This window comes from Protopterus annectens, chromosome 10.part0 (genome assembly GCF_019279795.1).
Source record: "Protopterus annectens isolate FY-2018-M chromosome 10.part0, PAN1.0, whole genome shotgun sequence".
NCBI lineage: Eukaryota > Metazoa > Chordata > Ceratodontiformes > Protopteridae > Protopterus > Protopterus annectens.
The window spans coordinates 1,389,528,630-1,389,546,559 of record NC_056744.1 but is presented as its reverse complement, the minus strand read 5'-3'; the positions used below and the strand labels follow the sequence as shown (position 1 = coordinate 1,389,546,559).

The window sequence follows — 17,930 nt, the reverse complement described above, 5'->3', positions numbered from 1 at the left end:
ATTCCACACTTTTGTACAGAGCTGTGTGAGTTCCCTGCACAGACACAAACATCTGGAAACATTGATTTCTTTTCAGTTTACTGTGAAAGTTTACTGTACTGGTTACCTTCTTATAGCACCCAGGACTGTTGCTGCTCAGTGATAATCAGATTTGGCGCTGGGCAGCATTGCTGATTAGGTTTGCTGCAGATTACACCAAGTAAGCACCATCCCTCATCCATTTACAAACACCCTACATGTCTGTATTTTCAAGTACACATTACAACCTGCAACAATGGATGGACATTTTAATGCTATCTCTTCATCCAGCGTGGTGGACATGGATATCCTGAAGCAATGTAACAGTTGTCTTATGTACACTGTCAACCACTTAATTCTCAAACAGACAAATACAGTATGTGAGAGATGTAGTTACACATTGACACTGGAGGTTAGACTGTCACATACAGATACAAAAGAGCAACAATTAGGTTGCCATTGACTCACAGCATCACTCACCGCATGCACAAAGGACCACACACGTAGACCCACATATGTGGGGGGTGCTCACATCTAACTTACCCAAACCTCAAAGGCTTCTTAGGCACAGTCCTCAGAAACTCATGTAGACAAACAAGACAATTCCTATTAGAACTCATAAAACCACCTCTCATTGTGCATCAGCTAACAAGCCCATCAGGTGAAACACTCCACAACTCAATATTCTGGTCACAAGAGACACACTGATGTCCTTCTTACCAGGCTGGATAAGGGGCAGGTTACAGTTGGTTGCCTGTCAAGGGCCAGGATGCGCCAGATCAAGTAAGCACTCAGGACACTTACCCTTAGGTACCAGTATGACTCAATCATAGTCCACGTTGACATAAATGACCTCAGATGTACCTCCTTGGACTTTATAAAGAGAGACATGATTGAGCTCTCAGAATATGTGTCACAGGCAGGTATGAGCCTAACATTGAACAGTATTCTGCTGTCTCCAAGGATGATGCCACAGAAAGTGATTGACTTTAATAACTGGTTTAGCTACTGGTGTCATTCCATAGGGGTTAAATACTTGTCAGCCTGGGAGAACATGGTTGACAAGCCATACTTTTTGCCAGGGATGGTCTTCACCTGTCACCTCTAGACTTTTGAATATTGGCCAAAACATTATCCACCCCCTGTAGTGCCTTTTTAGGCATTGCCAAACACATGGATCTTCCAACACAACAAAAGCTACTCAGGAGAAGCTAAAGGTGTTACGGCTCAGTACTTGGAGCCTCAAAAAGAAACTGCACTCCGTCGAAGCTCTCCTTACCCTGGAGAATGCTGACGTCAGTGCAGTTACTGAAAAAATGGTTCAAAGCCATGGAATGCACTCTGGCAATGTATGACTGTAATGTCTTTTATATATTCCATCCAACCACTGAACCTGAAAGAGCAAAAAGTGGAGGTGTATCTAAGCAATATGACATGCTTGAGCTACTCCATGTCAACCAACCATGGGGAAAATCCATTACGATATTCTTGCTAGCTACAAGTCTCCCAGAATGAACCACAAAAACCATACATCATGCCTAAAGTTACTAGAATCACTCACAAACCAACCCAACACCATACTCATGGGTGATTTTAACTACCTTTCCTTATGTGGGAAGCATACACAACCACTAACATGGAGGAACAAAGATTTCTTGACTTTGTAAATTCAAATGCCCTGGAGCAGCTAGTCTGCACTTCCAGTATAGGAATAAATATCCTACATCTGGTACTCACAAATATGGGTGAAGAAGTCCTTTTATTTGGCACAAATTATAAGTAAAGGTATGGCATCCAGATCCAAGGAAATTGTAGTCCCACTGTACTCATCCCTCATTAGACCAGTGATTTGAGTACAGTGCACCATTTGACATGTACTTGACTTGACACTTACAGCAGATGAAGTGACCTCAGAGGTTACTCACAAATCAAATGCAGGGTGTAAACAACATGTACTATGTGGATAGACTAAAAGTTGTATCCCTTTACTCTGTTTCCTACCGACTGTTAAGGGGTGACTTATGCCTAACTTACAAGGCACTCACAAATCCAGTTCTGAAGGAGCTGCTACACATCCACAAGTCAAACAGCATGAGGGTCACCCAGTCTAGGGATTTAAACTTAGTTAGCAACTGCTGGAGAGACAGATATATATCTCAGAAATTGCCCCTTCTTTGGAATAGGCTTCTTGTTCACATTAAGTAGAGCCCTTCCCTGGCCTAGATAGGGAATCACAAATTCACACCTAGGGTAGTGTCTGTATCCCTTATGGACAGTGGCAATCTGTAAGATACTCAATGCACAAGCTCAAATCTATATCATCCTCTTGCCCCTAGGGGCTATATATTGGGTAAAATTGGGTTATATTGGCTAGGCTTGTAAGGGACCTTAAGCGGTTAACCTAGTAACCCCCTATGAACCTATGGACCTATATGTGCCTGAAACATAAGATGCAGAAGATCTGAATGCTAATGACTGTTCTTAATAGGAAATCACTTCCAGTGCAGTGTGTGTATGTGTGTGTGTGTGTGTGTGTGTGTGTGTGTGTGTGTGTGTGTGTGTGTGTGTGTGTGTGTGTGTGCGTGCGTGTGAGCAACAGCTGTGATTCCTTTGCTTTTGGAGATTTCATTTATTTTTTATGTGACTGTGTAGTTGGTGTGTGTGTGTGTGTGTGTGTGTGTGTGTGTGTGTGTGTGTGTGTGTGTGTGTGTGTGTGTGTTTGTGTATATATATAGATATATATATATATATATATATATATATATATATATATATATATATACATAAACATATACATATATATATTTTTTTTCATGGGTGTCAGTGGGTGTTGAGGACCTGGCCCCTCAAACAAGGATGCGCTTTCCCCAGCAAAAAAAAAAAGTGCACTCTGCGTTTTTGCCATTTTGGTATTTTGGGCAATTTATGTTTGTTGCCGTGATTCCTCAGCATCTTTTCATTCAGGGTTTCAAAGTTGATTCAGTGGGTCCATTTATTATATTTTTAGTGTGTAACAGAATGTTAGATATTTGACTGGAACAGTAATTAGTTTTAAGCTTTTAAGTTCAAGACAGAAGAGCTTTAATTCCATGCTGTCTGAAAAAGGGCCATTTTTCCCTTAAAGTGTTTCCTAGTCTGCCCATTTTTATGTGAGTATTAAAAGTGATTTGGTTGCATTTCTGCTGGTGCTGAATTTTATTTCAGTTTATTTTTTTTACCTAATATTACAGATAAATACTTTATTTTATTAGTGATTGCTGCTGTGTTTTCTCAAACATAATAAACTTGAAACTTGAAAGTAATACTTCTATGTTTCAGGGAAGACCTGGTCGGAAAGGATATGCAGGAGAGCAAGGACCTGAAGGTCTAAAGGTAAAACTGTGTTTTATATGTGGAGATCATGCACGTTTAGCACTTTTAAGAATTATGTAATACATGAAAGGCTAGGCTGACAAAAGTTAGGTTTTTTAACAGTTTATTTGACTACTTACACAATTAGTTGTTCACACAGAAACCTTTCTGGAATGAGTGTCTTGGCCTGCAGACATATGGATAGGCTGGTCATCTCTACAGGCGGCGACTTGGTATTAAGTAATGACCTAAACACCAGAGACCTAGTTGAGCTGATGAAAAAACATACTGACCAGTCTTTTTTTTCTGGGGGTTTGGTAACAAGTTGGAAGTGCTGCTTGCCAGATCCATGTCTTTAGATCATGGGGAGTAAGTAGCCATCACTTAGCCTGAAGTTGAAAATGTACCTGCAAAACATGTGCAGAAGTTGCAGCACAAACAATCCTTCATACACAGCCAGCACTGTTTGACAGGTCCTGTTTCTCTTCCTGAAATAGGGCAGACTATAAAAAAATGGCTGAATGATTCCATTGTAATGGACCACTTCTCTTTACCTACCAAGCTTATGATAAGAGGGAACCCTAAGGATAACATATTAAAAAAAAAAAGATGCCATGATCTGTAAATTATTAGAGAAACAAAGCCGATTCTCTGTTATGCATTGTTTCAATTTGAAGACACTTCTAAATGGATTTCTTAGCTACAGAATCAATATGAGAATTATGTCTTCTTCCTCATGTGCTTGTAATGGTGTTCTTATGAGGCATGTTTGACATTTCACATGCAAAAAATGTCTCACAAGGTGTGAAGGTGTACATTCTTTACCATAAAGTATCAGAGTGAGACTCTTGGAATTTACTTTTAATACTGATACTGCTGCTTAATTATTTAAGCCTGAACAAATATTCTTCCAATAAGGGAAAGGCATCTGTCGCATACCTCTTAACTGTCCAGATTTTCACAGAATTCCAGATTTTTGCCTATTATTTTTGGTCTGTTCCTCATAAAACGTGTAGTTTCCTGGCAAATCAAAGAGAATATAAGTCACTAAATAATACTAAATAAAGGCAGCCATTAGAGTTTCAGATGTCATATCCTTCAGAAAAATATATAATGGAAAATCTTCCAAACACCTTCATTGAAATGGCTCAAGTAGCTCAATGGTACTAAAACAAGACAAATGAAAACACAGCAGAGACTAGAATTTAGTGCTTTTGTCCCTTCTTTATTTGGAATTTCTTCAGAAACCATCTCCTAGAAAATTGATTAGTATCTAAACACTTAAAATGACGTAACAAAGCTCACCAAAAATGGCTTCCATTTGAACACACACATTCATCTATGTGACAGTAAGACACCACCAAATTAATACATTGTAAATGAAAACATAAAATAAAAAACTTGTCCTAAAATGTGACGGATTCATTTTTTAGTTAAAAATATTAATATTTTCATTGAGACCAGGGAGCTTGTACGCAATTAATTGAATTGCTATTTTAACTCTCTGGTCTTTAATTCCTCTGCCCATTTATATTTTGGTAAGAGCATTAGAAAATTAAGATTTCACATCAGAGAGCATTGTTATGATATTCACACCAAAGATCTGAATAACGAATTGGCTAAGCATAGTTTGGAATGTGTACATTTCCGAAAATCTGAGTTTTTCATGTTGGAACAAATTGATTCTTTTTGGTTTACTAATTGGTGCAATAATTTTTTTAGAGACCAGAGAGTTAAACTGGCTTGTGAGAATTATACATAACTAATGCAAGAGAAAAAAATATTTTATTTATAATATTGTACGACCATTAGACTGATCCACAAAAGTCCATTTCACTTGTGTAGGCCAAAACCTAATAAAATCGTGGAACAGAGTCATTCATATATTCAAGAAATAATAGTGAGATGCAAGTCTACGTTATATAAAGTAAACATTCTGTTCAAGACACATGCAAGATAAAGTATGAAAGAAGCACTTAAGAATTACTGGTAAATATTAAATAAGCACATGATAAAATATTGCTTGACTCACAGTCATATAGAAAGGGTGCATAATTGCTTATGAAGTCCATACCCTGGTGTATGTTAGCCTTACATCATTATAAAACAGAATGACCTAAGTACTAAAAGGCCAGTAAGACTCTCCCATGACTCTCTAAGGGAGAAGTAGAAAGAAAGAATGTTTTAAAAGGAACACCTTTGAGTTTATAAAGGCCAGTTTGTAAAACCAGTCCTGTTCTAATTAAACTGTAAATTCTAAATACCAAAGCTGGAGTCAGACAATTACTAAGATGTGTTTATTCTTCTGAATGAGAGAGAAGTACGTATTCTTTCATCTAATGGGATGAAGTCTGGAGAAATAAGGAGACAAGTTAAATGAAGCTATAGAAATCACTTAAAGGCAGCTCTGTTTTTATTTTTCAATAAAGGTATTCAAGTCCTTCAACTGTATTAACTTTGCTTGGAAGGTTTTGCATGCTGCAGAGCCCATATTCATTCCTGGTTTAGGTAGCAACATTGTATCATTTATGAAAGGTGTCAAAGAATTGATGTGATGTTGTCAATCTCGCTTTTATTCCCACTGATGGGTAGGATCCGATCCATCAGATCCATCGTGAACATTTTAAAAGCTCAAGGTTTTCAGCAAAGCTTGTGAGCATCCCTCTTTACCCACAATGCACCTCTCTAGCTTCCTCAGATCTCATTTGCCACTCTGCAAACAAGGAGGTTCTACCAGCAAGCTCTGGGCAGTTTTCATTTTATATTTCTTAACTATTTTCTCTTAATAGTTTTTTCCCTCTAAACAACCTTTCTATCTTGACCCTTCATGTGAGTGATAGGCCTTTCTCTCCATGGTTAGCATCCGTCTAAGTTAAAGGGTGTCTAACCAATGTCCATTTTTGTTAGAGGATGTTTCACCCCTTTATTCCTGTCTAACGGAGAGTCCATTTTAGTTAGAGGACATTGTTTATCCTTTCTTGCCGTCCCTTTTGTCCATTTAACTTAGAGGGCGATTTAAAAAAAAAATGTTTTTCTACTCTGTCCTGTCCTGGTTTATTCAGTGGTTGTGAGTGTATCTTTTCCTTTCTAAGCATGTCACAAAAAGAAGGGAAGCCTTTTGGCTTCAAGAAGTGTGAACAATGTGGGAAGAAGATGCCCCTTAGCGATTCTCACACTTTGTGTGTGTATTGCTTTGGGCCTTTTCATCTACAAGAATCCTGTTCATTTTGTCATGGGTTCAACCAAAGAGCACTTTTAGAGTGCAAGAACAAGCTTATTCTGAAGGGGATGTAAAAAAACCCTTTTTTCTGAGGCTATATCTTCCAAGGCTTCTCCCAAATCGGACAAGTCTTCAAAGAGACCTTCTTTGGGTCCGAAATCTTATTTGGAGCCGAAGCAGAAAGTATCTAAACTGTCAACTCCAACTGATCCATCAAAGCAGAAAGTTCAAACCGGATCCAAGACTTTTTCGGAGCAGTCAGAACCTAAAGTTACGAAGTCTACCATTTCTGAACCTTCGGCTCTGAAATCCACCTTGCCAACTGAATTCAGATATCGTAGCCAATCTCCTTCCTTGGAGCCAATCCCTTCTCGACTCCCTTCACCTTTCTTAACTAGGTCAAGGTCCCATACCCTCTCCACCTGGTCAACCAGGAGCCTCTCCAGTGAAGATGTGGATAGAGTGGTGCAAAGGTCACTGAAGACATCAGCCTTGGCCAATCTACTTCTGGATCTGAACCCATAGGCATCGGATAAGTCAGTCTTCCCCCTCGATGCCTGCTCCTCCTCCAATCCATCCTATGGTTTTGGAGCTGGAAGATTCTGACATTTAGCTAGTGTCTGTATCGGATCGGAAACCCATTGGTTCTTTGGATCCGATCACTGCCCCGAGTGTTTCCACTCAGTTGGAGCAGAGTACCTCTGGGAGCTGACACTCTCCAGTCGGGTCTGCAGAATCAGCTTGGATCTCTTCAGATCCAACCCTGCCTTTGGAGCTTTGGCATGGGTGAGTTCAGCTGTAAGCTTTGCCTCAGAGCTTCTGTCTTCTGTGCCTGAGATGCCTTTTGCTCTGACAACCTTTTTGCCGGATCCAGAGTGTTTTTTGGACCTGGGGCAGACAGCCTTTGATGTTATGAGGAGGGTACAAAGTGGTAAGCGCTTTCACAACCGAAGTTGCTTCATCAGACACCACAGTAAAAAATGCACAGGTTTAAATAGAGATACTAAAATGCCAATTAATCAATAAAATCACACAATGATTAAGCAGCAGTGAAAAACAATTAAGCCTCATGCTCAAACTAAAAAAAAGCATTGCTTAAAAACATTGCTTAAAAACATTGTACAAAAAGGAATCAAATACTATACATGAGAAACCACTTAAAAAAAACTATTCTATAAATATGTTGTAAAACAAAGAACAAATAGAAAGCTTAAAGATCGTATTTTAGACCACCTAAGAGATATTAGTAATAATAAACCATCAAATGCTCTAGCCAATCATGTTATGTCCAATGGCCGTTCTCATTCCTTTAAGTTCTTTGTTTTACAACATATTTATAGAAACCCCAGAGGTGGTGACATTGAGAATATCACAGAGGGACATGAACAGAAGTGGATTTTGAAACTTAATGCTGAAAACTATCCTGGTTTGAATGCTACTACTTCCTTGGTCCCTTTTTTAAAGGCTAGACATCTCAAGCATTAAGATTAGCTAAGTTCTTTCAAAATTAGTCTATGTATTTAACTAGCTTTTAGTTTCCAAGTATTCTATTTAACTTTTTCCTGCCTAGTATTTTTCCATGTTTTATAATGATTTTTTATTTTTTTAAGTGCTTTCTCATGTATAGTATTTGATTCCTTTTTGTACAATGTTTTTAAGCAATGCTTTTTTTACTTTGAGCATGAGGCTTAATTGTTTTTCACTGCTACTTAATCATTGTGTGATTTTATTGATTAATTGGCATTTTAGAATCTCTATTTAAACCTGTGCATTTTTTTACTGTGGTGTCTGATGAAGCAACTTCGGTTGTGAAAGCACTTATTTTGCTGTGATTAAACCTTTTGCTGTGTGTTATCTTGGTGCATTTTTTACTTTTTACTTTTTATCTTTCATTTGGATTTATTTCTGCACCAAGGTTTTACCAACATGGTTTCTTTGGTTTTCTGTTATGAGGAGGGTGCTGACTACTTCACAGTCTCAGAGACAGTCCCCCTCAGATCTTCCTCCCAAATCTGTGCAGGTATCTTCAGCCTCTCACACATCCAGCCCATAGGACCGCAGAGACCCCAGGCCTCAGGTTGTCCATCAGGGGACTCCCCTGTCATCTGAAACCTCTCCAGAACATCCCACTGAGGAGGTCCCTTGGAAGAGGACCTACAAGTGGAAGCATCTTGACTCCTTGTCTTCGTAGTAGCATACTTCAAACACTGATCTCAATCAAGCAGAAGGCTTCCCACGGTCACCTCAGGAAGAGTTATCCTTTGGAGACATCCTGGAAATTTTGAAGCAGAGGGGTGACTGGCAGTCCACAAGCTCTTTGGCTGAGGAGTTGGTGTTCCTGAAGGCCTTTGGGTCTCACCCTTTAACCTCTTGGGTGACCTAACCTTCTGATGAGCTTATTGAGTTAATCTATTGGAAGGCTTGGGAGACCCCAGACTGTACTCCTAGGAGGCCAGATAAATACATCACAGCCCCAAAGGACAAACTGTTTTTGACAAAATGTGTAGCAGTGCTTGCCATGGTCATGTCGGTGGCTACCAAAAAAGAACTGTCCGAACCAGTTCCTCTATCCATCCTCCTAACAAGGATTCTAAAACCATGGATAAGTATGGGAAGCACATCTTTTCATCAGTGACTTTTTCCTTGCAGTCGCCGAACTCGTCATCCACTTCACTAGACTACAGAGGGATCTGTTAAAGGAACTTACAGACTCCCTCCCAGGAGCTGTAGCTGAGGCAGCGGCAGATAAAGTCAACGATCAGCTTGCCACCCTTAATTCTGTCATCAACTCGTTCATGAGACTCATTTCATATGCAGCAGATGGAGTGAGTAGAGCAATGGGTTCAGGCAGTTCTCTTAGGAAACAGGCCTGGATGCGCCTTTGTGATTTCATGGAGACCTTCAAGTCTTCCTTCTTGAGTGCCCCCCTTTAATGGCTCCTCTCTTTTTGGGCATAAAGTTAAAGAGACGCTCACCAGGTGTGAACAAGAGGGAAAGACCTTGCCTGCCATTGGAGTGCATTTTTCCTCACTTACCAGACCCTTTCCTAAGGGTCAGAGGGGTAGTGGGAAAATGTGATTCAGAAAATCACAAAGGTGCTTCCAGGACACACAAGGTGAATGTTCCCCCAGAGGCAGAGGGGGGAACAGTAACAGAACCTGCCACCCTCGCAACAGAGGAGGCCCGCAGAATCAGGGCTCCAGAGAATCTTTCTTTGGCAGACCCTTCCACCACTCCTGAAGGAGTGCCTGATTGCTGACCTATGGAGGTAGTTGGGGGGGTTAATTGTCACTGCACCGTGAAACCTGGCAAAAGATAACAAGAGACAGATGGGTGCAGGCCATAATATCCAGAGGATACATCATTCCCTTCTTCTTCCCCGCTCCTGTAAACAAATCAGTTCCAGACGTTCCACCCAGTCAAAAGGAACAAGCAACATTAGAAATCCAAAAGTTGCTAAGAAAAAGAGTCATCCAAGAAGTCCCTGTAGACCATAGAGGATCTGGAAGTTACTCAAGATTCTTTTTAGTACCAAGGAAAACAGGAGACTGGAGACCCATCTTGGACCTCAGCAGTCTGAACAAATCTGTCAAAAAGGCCAAGTTCTGGATGGCAACACTGCAGACGATACTTCCATTCTTAGGAAAAGACAACTGTATGCGCTGTATAGACCTCCAGGATGCTTACTACTACATCAAAATGGAAAGGCGATCCAGGAGGTACTTGCGCTTCCGGCTAGGAGCCAGCCACTTCCAGTTTCGAGCTATGCCCTTTGGACTCACTGCAGCCCCCAGAGTGTTTACCAAGTGTATGGCAGTAGTGGTGGCTTGCCTGAGACACCTAGGATTCTGGGTGCTTCTATATCTGGAAGACTGGCTGATAACAGCCCCAACCAGGCATCTTCTGCTACAAGCAGGGATTACACCCTTCAACTCTGTTCCTCCCTAGGTATTACCATAGACTACAAAAAAAATCTGCTCTAGAACCATGTCAGAACTTAACCTTCATAGGAGCAGAGTTAGACACAACCACAATGGTAGCAAGGCTTCCAAAAGACAGGGTAAATGATCTTCAACATCATGTAAGATTATTAATTAGGAAGACGTGACTGTTCGCAAGACTAGTCCTTCAGGTGCTAAGCAAGATGGCTGTGGCAATTTACCTCATTCCTCTAGCTCGCCTTCACATGAGAATACTTCAGTGGCTACTTTCCACTCAATGGTCAATCTTGGAAATTTCAGTGTCACACAAAATCATGATAATCAACTCCTGCAAGAAGGATCTCATATGGTGGATTTACTCTCTATTAGTATTTCTAGGCTGTCCTTTCACCCCCCTCAACCCCAGGCCACTGTGACCACAGATGCTTCCCAGATAGGGTGGGGAAGCATTATTTAGGGAAGACAATCCAAGGCACCTGGCAGGAAGACGAGGTGCATTTGCACATAAACATCCTGGAAATGAGGGCGGTGCTTTTGGCATTGCAAGCACTTCAAGACACTCTCACTTTAGGAAAGATAGCAGTCCAGTCAGACAATATATCCATTGTCTGGTACATAAACAGACAGGGAGGAACCAAATCTTACCCCTTTTGTCAAGAAGCTATGAGGGTCTGGCAATGGGCTACCACCTCCAACCATTTTCTGATGGCAATGCACATCCTGGGGAAATCCAGCGTGATTGTGGACAAATTGAGTACAGCCATTTTATGGCCTCACAAGTGGTCCCTCAACCAGAAGGTAAGGGAACAAATCTTCCAGAAATGGGGCCAGCCTTGCTGTGACCTCTTCGCATCACCCACCATTTCCAAATGCAGCAACTACTTTGCCCTGATCCCCCCCACAGGGGAGTCACCACGGGATGCACTTGTTCACAGTTGGCCTCCAGGACTTCTTTATGCCTTTCCACCAATCCCTCTGATACCCAAGTTTCTGCAAAAACCAAGTTTATTGTAGACAACAGCAATTCTAAGTCTGGTTTCCCTTTCTACAGCCTCACCTTGGGAATGAACCATAGATTCTGGACCCTTATCCAGACTTACTGACTCACCCGTCAGGGATGGTTCACCCGAACCTAGACATTCTCAAACTAACAGCTTGGCAACAGTCAAACATATTTTATTATCTTCCCATAAGACATCTACTCGAAAATTGTACCAGAGAAAATGGAGGTGATTTGTTACATGGGCCAGCGAGAATCAGATAGACCTATTTCTGCACCCATACATTCTATCCTAGAATATCCAGCAAAACTCTTCGATGACAGAGCTGCCACTGCAATTATTAGTGTTCATTTGGCAGCAATTTCCAATTTTCATATAGGACAAAATAGTATATAGGACAAAATGGTTCTGCAGTCATGTCACATAGACTCTGTAAAGCATTTTTAAAAGGAACCACTATGTTAAGACCCCAATATAGAAATACAGCACCCCCTTGGGATTTGAATTTTATCTTATGTAGTATTATTTCTCCTCCCTTTGAACTGTCAGCTACATGTGAGTTGAAGTACCTCTCCTGGAAAACACTCTTTTTAGTGGCTATTACTTCAGCCAGAAGAGTGTCTGAATTACGCGCTTTATATGCTAAACCCCCATACCTAGTCTTTCATACAGACAGAGTTTATTTATGCACTAACCCCTCATTTCTACCAAAAGTTGTCTCAGAAAGTAACCTCAGTCAATCAGTAGATCTACCAGTGTTCTTTTCTAACTTTCAGAATAGAGGAGAATATTCATTACATCTCCTAGATGTTCATAGACAGTTACATTTCTACCTACATAGTACTTCTGAAATCAGCAAATCGGACCAACCCTTTATCTCTTATTCTGACATTAAAAAAGGTCTTCCAGTCACAAAAGTTACCTTATCTAAATGGCTTACACTCTGTATATCCTACATTTATAATTCGAAGAATAAAACACTTTCCGATAAACTTAAAGCTTGTTCTACAAGATATGTAGCTACATCTGCAGCCTTTCAGGCTAGATTACCATTGGATAACATCTGTACTGCACCAGCTTGGGCAAAACATCATACTTTTATCACTCATTACAGAATGGATTTAGCCTCTAGGAGCAGAGCCTCCTTTGGTTCGATTGTTCTGAGGAATATTCTCCCATGAGCCACCCAAAAGTCAGGTTGCCAGGGACACGGTTCCATCAGTGAGAATAAAGGCAAGATTGACAAGACCGGATGAAGAAGTTATGTACTTACCATAACGTTCCATGTGTGTTGTCCATCTCATCCTTTATTCTCGCAGCCCTTCCTCCATACCCCACAGCCTATACCCTTGGGAGACCAAGTGGCATAGTTGGGCACTCCAGAAACATATAGCCTCAGAACTTATTCTCTGGTGTCTGTTTAATATGTACAATTATTTTTATATATACATAAGAATCCTGCCTTACCTATGTAAGAATACTTCAGCAAACAAGATCTGAGGAAGCTAATGTGGTGCATTATGGGTAAAGAGGGACACCCACGAGCTTTGCTGAAGACCTTGAGCTTTTAGAATGGCTGAGACAAATTTGAGTGAGAATAAAGTACGAGATGGACAACACACACATGGAATGTTATGGTAAGTACATAACTTATTTTTTCTCGTGGGTGTGGGTGTGTGTGTGTCTGTCTGTCTCTGTGTCGGGGGGGTGATGTGACTATTGCTCTAATCTTTGAAATTAAAAAAAATGAGAGTACAGAAAAATTGATCAAGGACTTCATTTCATTAGGAGCCAGTCATTAGGAGCCAGTCAGACCTATTTATGGTTCAGCAATGGCGTTTTCTTTTTTGGTGCTGATTTGAGTCTGCAGGTTACATTTGATAGGGCTCACATATCATGCAGAATTTTAATAGAGGCATTATGTATCAAGTGAAGTCTATATTCTGTTTTGTGACATCAGTATATCGTTTTCAGTTGTTTAGACCTCTAAGATTCATAAGTATAGATGTTTCAATACCAGAAAAAAAATGTTTTGCTCATGTTAGAGTTAATTTTTTGTGATATTCCAGACAGAGAAAGGAGGATAGCCAAAGTCGTATGTTTTTAGAATGGAAACAAACAAAAACTACAAGTTGTCTCTTTTTAGAGCTTAGTGGTTACGTTTTCACCATGACTTATATTATACAAGTCAGGTGAATATTCGAAAAAGCTTGCAAGATGATATTCCCATTTTTTCTAGTAGCTATTTTATCATGGAACCAGATGGTCAGGTGAACCAGGTCAGTATGTAGGTCATTTTTTCGTGATATTTTTTTTGTCTGTGAAATAGAAGACATATAAATTACTAAGTCACTGTGCCTAATATTTATATATAAATTTGTTTTAAATAAATAACAAAAGTTATGTTCGATGATTTAGCACACTGAAATGATATTAGTAGCCATATTGTAGAAAATCATATATATTTAGTGTATATGTATACACACACACACACACACACACACACACACACACACACACACACACACACACACACACACACACATGAGCCTTTGTGGGTTCTGTTCAAGCAGCTTTATTATGCACAAACACATCAGGCTTGAGGCTTAATAACTTTGACTTAGATAAACTTATAAACAAACTAGCAATTACACTCATGCATGCTCACTCTCTGGCTGCACTTTCAAAATGGCACTGAAGATAACACGTGCTTGCTATTTATATGCACGCTCAGTCCATGGAAATGCTTCTTAGAGGTACAGCAGAGCTCTCTATTCTACATCCTCCCTCTCTGAGAAATGAGTCATGCAATATTGATGACATTAAATGACATGCAAGTGATACAAATGATTCTTTGTCATGCAGTTATACAGAACTAGATACTACAACTATGTAACTATGTCCAGGTTGCTGTGTATTTCACACTAGGTCTGGAAGTATGACCAAATTGTGTGACATTAAAATTAGAGTTAGGTTTAGCAACTAGGATTTTCTCTGCTGAATGTTCAACCTTAGGTATGTCAGGAACATCATCAGAAATGGAAGTAGGAGTCAAGACACGTTCTGCAACAGGAACATTGCCTGGATTTCTCTGAGATCTAGAGTCTGTATCACAGGAATAATGCTGCGATAACGGTTCTGATACAGGAAGTAGATGTCTGCGATTTCTCCTGTACTTCACACCCTCTGATTCTACGAAGCAGGATCTTGGCTTATACATATACTTGTTACCTGACCAATCTCACTAGAAATCTGCTCGATTTATCATAACTGGACTTCTGGAAAGAACGCTTTTTAAATAGTTGGGCTTTGATTGCTTTGTTGTTTTTAGCTTTAGGACTCAATAAACCGGAACTGATAGGCAGTGTTGTTCTGGTTTGCCTAGACAGAAGTCTCTGAGCAGGGAGCCGAAGTCTCTGAGCAGGGGAGCCAAGTATATCGTCACGAGGTATGTTTCTGAGATTGAGTAAATTCAAAAAGTCATCAGTATTATCACGCTTTGACTTCTCCAGTAATTGCTTTGCACTCTGTACTGCACGTTCAGCTAGCCCATTTGACTGTGGACATTCCGGACTACTAGTAACATGTACAAAGTCCCATTCTCTTGCAAATTTCTGAAACAGCTGACTAGTAAATTGAGTATCATTGTCAGAAATAACTTTGTATGGACTACCATGGACTGAGAAATGACATTTCAACTTGGTGATAACAGCAGTGGATGTTAGATTAGGTAGTAAATCAATCTCTAACCATTTAAAATAAGAGTCTACCAACACTAAGTAGTGCTGATTGTTCCACTTGAATGTATCCATGGCTACTGTTGACCAGGTAGTTGAGGAACTTGACAGCTGTAGTGGTTCTTTTTGCAAATGATATTTAGTACTGTTGCATACTGAGCAAGAAGAAAGTACTTTATTAATGTCTTTTACTAGAGAAGGCCACAATACTAGTCCTCTCACCCTTCTTTTGGTAGATTTTGAACCTGGGTGACCATGATGCAAAATCTGGATATAAGGAAGCAGGAACAACAATTTTAGGACCTTTGAAAATAATGCAGTCTTCCATCAACATCTCATCTCTGTAAGGAAAATAAGTTTGCACTTCAGGTGGTACACTAGATTGCTTTGACGGCTATCCAACTTTAATGCAGTGGCTGAGATTTTGCAAAATTGGATCAGTCTTTGTATGATCTCTCAGCTCATCAAGTCCGCGGTAGAAAAAGTATGCACTTCCATGACATTGAAGTCAAAATTCTCTGCGTGAAGCTATTCTATTGTATTTCTGGATGATCTGGATAAGGTATCAGCCAGATAAAGAAGTTTGCCTTTTGTAGGGACCATTTTGAAGTTGTACTTTTGCAATTTGAGCATCATTCTTTGTAGTCTCACTGGAGCTGAATGCATAGGCTTCTGTAAAATAGTAACTAGAGGTTGGTGATCAGTTCCAATCTGAATATCTTGACCATAGGTATAATCATGAAACCTTGAACATGCAAATACTATTGCCAAATGTTCTTTCTCAATTTGAGCGTACTGCATTTCAGTTTGGGTAAGAGTTCTAGAAGCATAGGCTATGGGTCTGCCTTCTGGAAGAATAACTGCACCAAGACCAAATTTTGAAGCATCACAGAAAAGCGTTACTGGTTTATTGACATCATCGTAATTTAATGTAGGTGGGGTGGCAGTTTTCCGCTTAAGGTCTTCAAATGCTCTCTGGTGCTGTTCCAACCAAGACCATATAACTAGCAGCTAGCATATAACTAGCAACTCTAAACCTTACCACCCCTGCCATCTCCTGGTTCAAAAACTACCTAGAGGGAAGGAAACAAGCTGTTATGTGGCAAAACCAACTCTCTCCCTCCCTACCAGTCTCCCTATGAGTACCCCAAGGCTCCATCCAGGAGCCACTTCTTTTTACCCTCTTCACCAATCAGCTCCCAAACAGTATTCCTAAAGCCTAAATAGTGCAATATGCAGATGGTACCACCATAATATGCACAGCCAAATCAATTGACATCCTTCACTCCCTAACACAAGAGTGCTTTTTCCTAGCAGAAACTTGGATTACAAACCAAAGGTTCATTCTAAACTGAAGTAAAACAAAGCTAGTACTCTTTAGCTCCCACAGAGCCACACCTCCCACTGATTCTTTCTTCATCTCCTCCTTTAACAAGACCACAACCACCCCCACAAATTATACCAAACTCTTAGGGGTTGAAATACATAATCACCTTAGATTTGACCTACATATTTCTATAACCATAAAAAAAGTACATAAAAAACTTGGCCTACTGTATCGCAATAAAAAATTCCTCACTGACCACTCCAAAACTACAATAGCGAGGACTCACCTACTCTCCGCCCTAATTTATGCCTCCCCCGTGCTTACAAATCTCCACAAATCTGACCTAAACAAACATGATGTAGTAGGAAAAAATCCTTGGTTCCACCACAGCTGTAAAAATGTTAAAAACAGACTTTAATCTTCAGTAAAAACAACAAAAACAGGAGCACAGTAAAATTCCTGGATAAGCGCTTTCGGCTTACTAGCCTTCATCAGATCATGTGTCTTGGCTTTGCTCACCCTAGATTTAAAGACAGAATAAACCAATCAGTGTTCCAGACACATAGTCATAACCAATGGAAACTCATTAGTTTGCATACAGCATATCTCCTGTGTCTTGCTGTGAGCCAATCATTATTGTATCTCAAAGTATCAAATGTCTGATATCCTAGTGGCAAAGCTATCCAATAGCAACAAGGTTAATGATTTGCATACAGCATAAATCCTGCTTCTTGCTACATCCAATCATATTTATGCCTTCAGATATCCAATCTACAATTTTCTTGTCCTGTAGCTATCCAATAGCATCGAAGGGACTAAGTTCCTTTAGTTACCAGAGCATATTATCACTGAATTCATTCAGCAATATGCAGTACTTCACAAAAGTAAGTAGCACATATATTACAATTTTATAAGTGCAATAGCACTAGTATTCTTGCGTATAAATTCCTATTATGGGCATAATTCACAGTATAACAAATTAATACATATGTCATGCGGTCTTCAGAGTGACATACTTTATAAATAAATATAAATATAAATAAGGAAAGCTGCATCAGTGAAAACACTCATTATAGTATGCTGAATTTGTGACCAGGCAGTATTTTTTGTAGAACAAGGAGCAAATAGCTAAGAATATTTCAGGCGGCATAAAGTATATCACTCTGAAGACCACATGGGCATATGTAACCAAATATAACAATGAAGCTGGTAAGTCTGTCTACAGCCACTATATAGCAAAAACCTGGAGCTCCCTTCCTGCCCACATAACTGACAACAAATCCCCATCACAGTTCAAGAAACGTGTTAAAACTCACTTTTTGAATAATCGACTGT

General features: G+C 39.9%; 1 protein-coding gene across 1 annotated transcript in view; it reads left to right on the top strand.

Annotated features, from left to right (window-relative positions):
* COL24A1 (collagen type XXIV alpha 1 chain) overlaps window positions 1-17,930 on the top strand; it is a 3,617,818-nt gene that overhangs the window by 2,127,726 nt on the left and 1,472,162 nt on the right. The window contains exon 23 of the mRNA XM_044086026.1: window positions 3,337-3,390. Coding sequence (XP_043941961.1) covers window positions 3,337-3,390 — 54 coding nt within the window. The remainder of the gene's footprint in view (window positions 1-3,336; window positions 3,391-17,930) is intronic.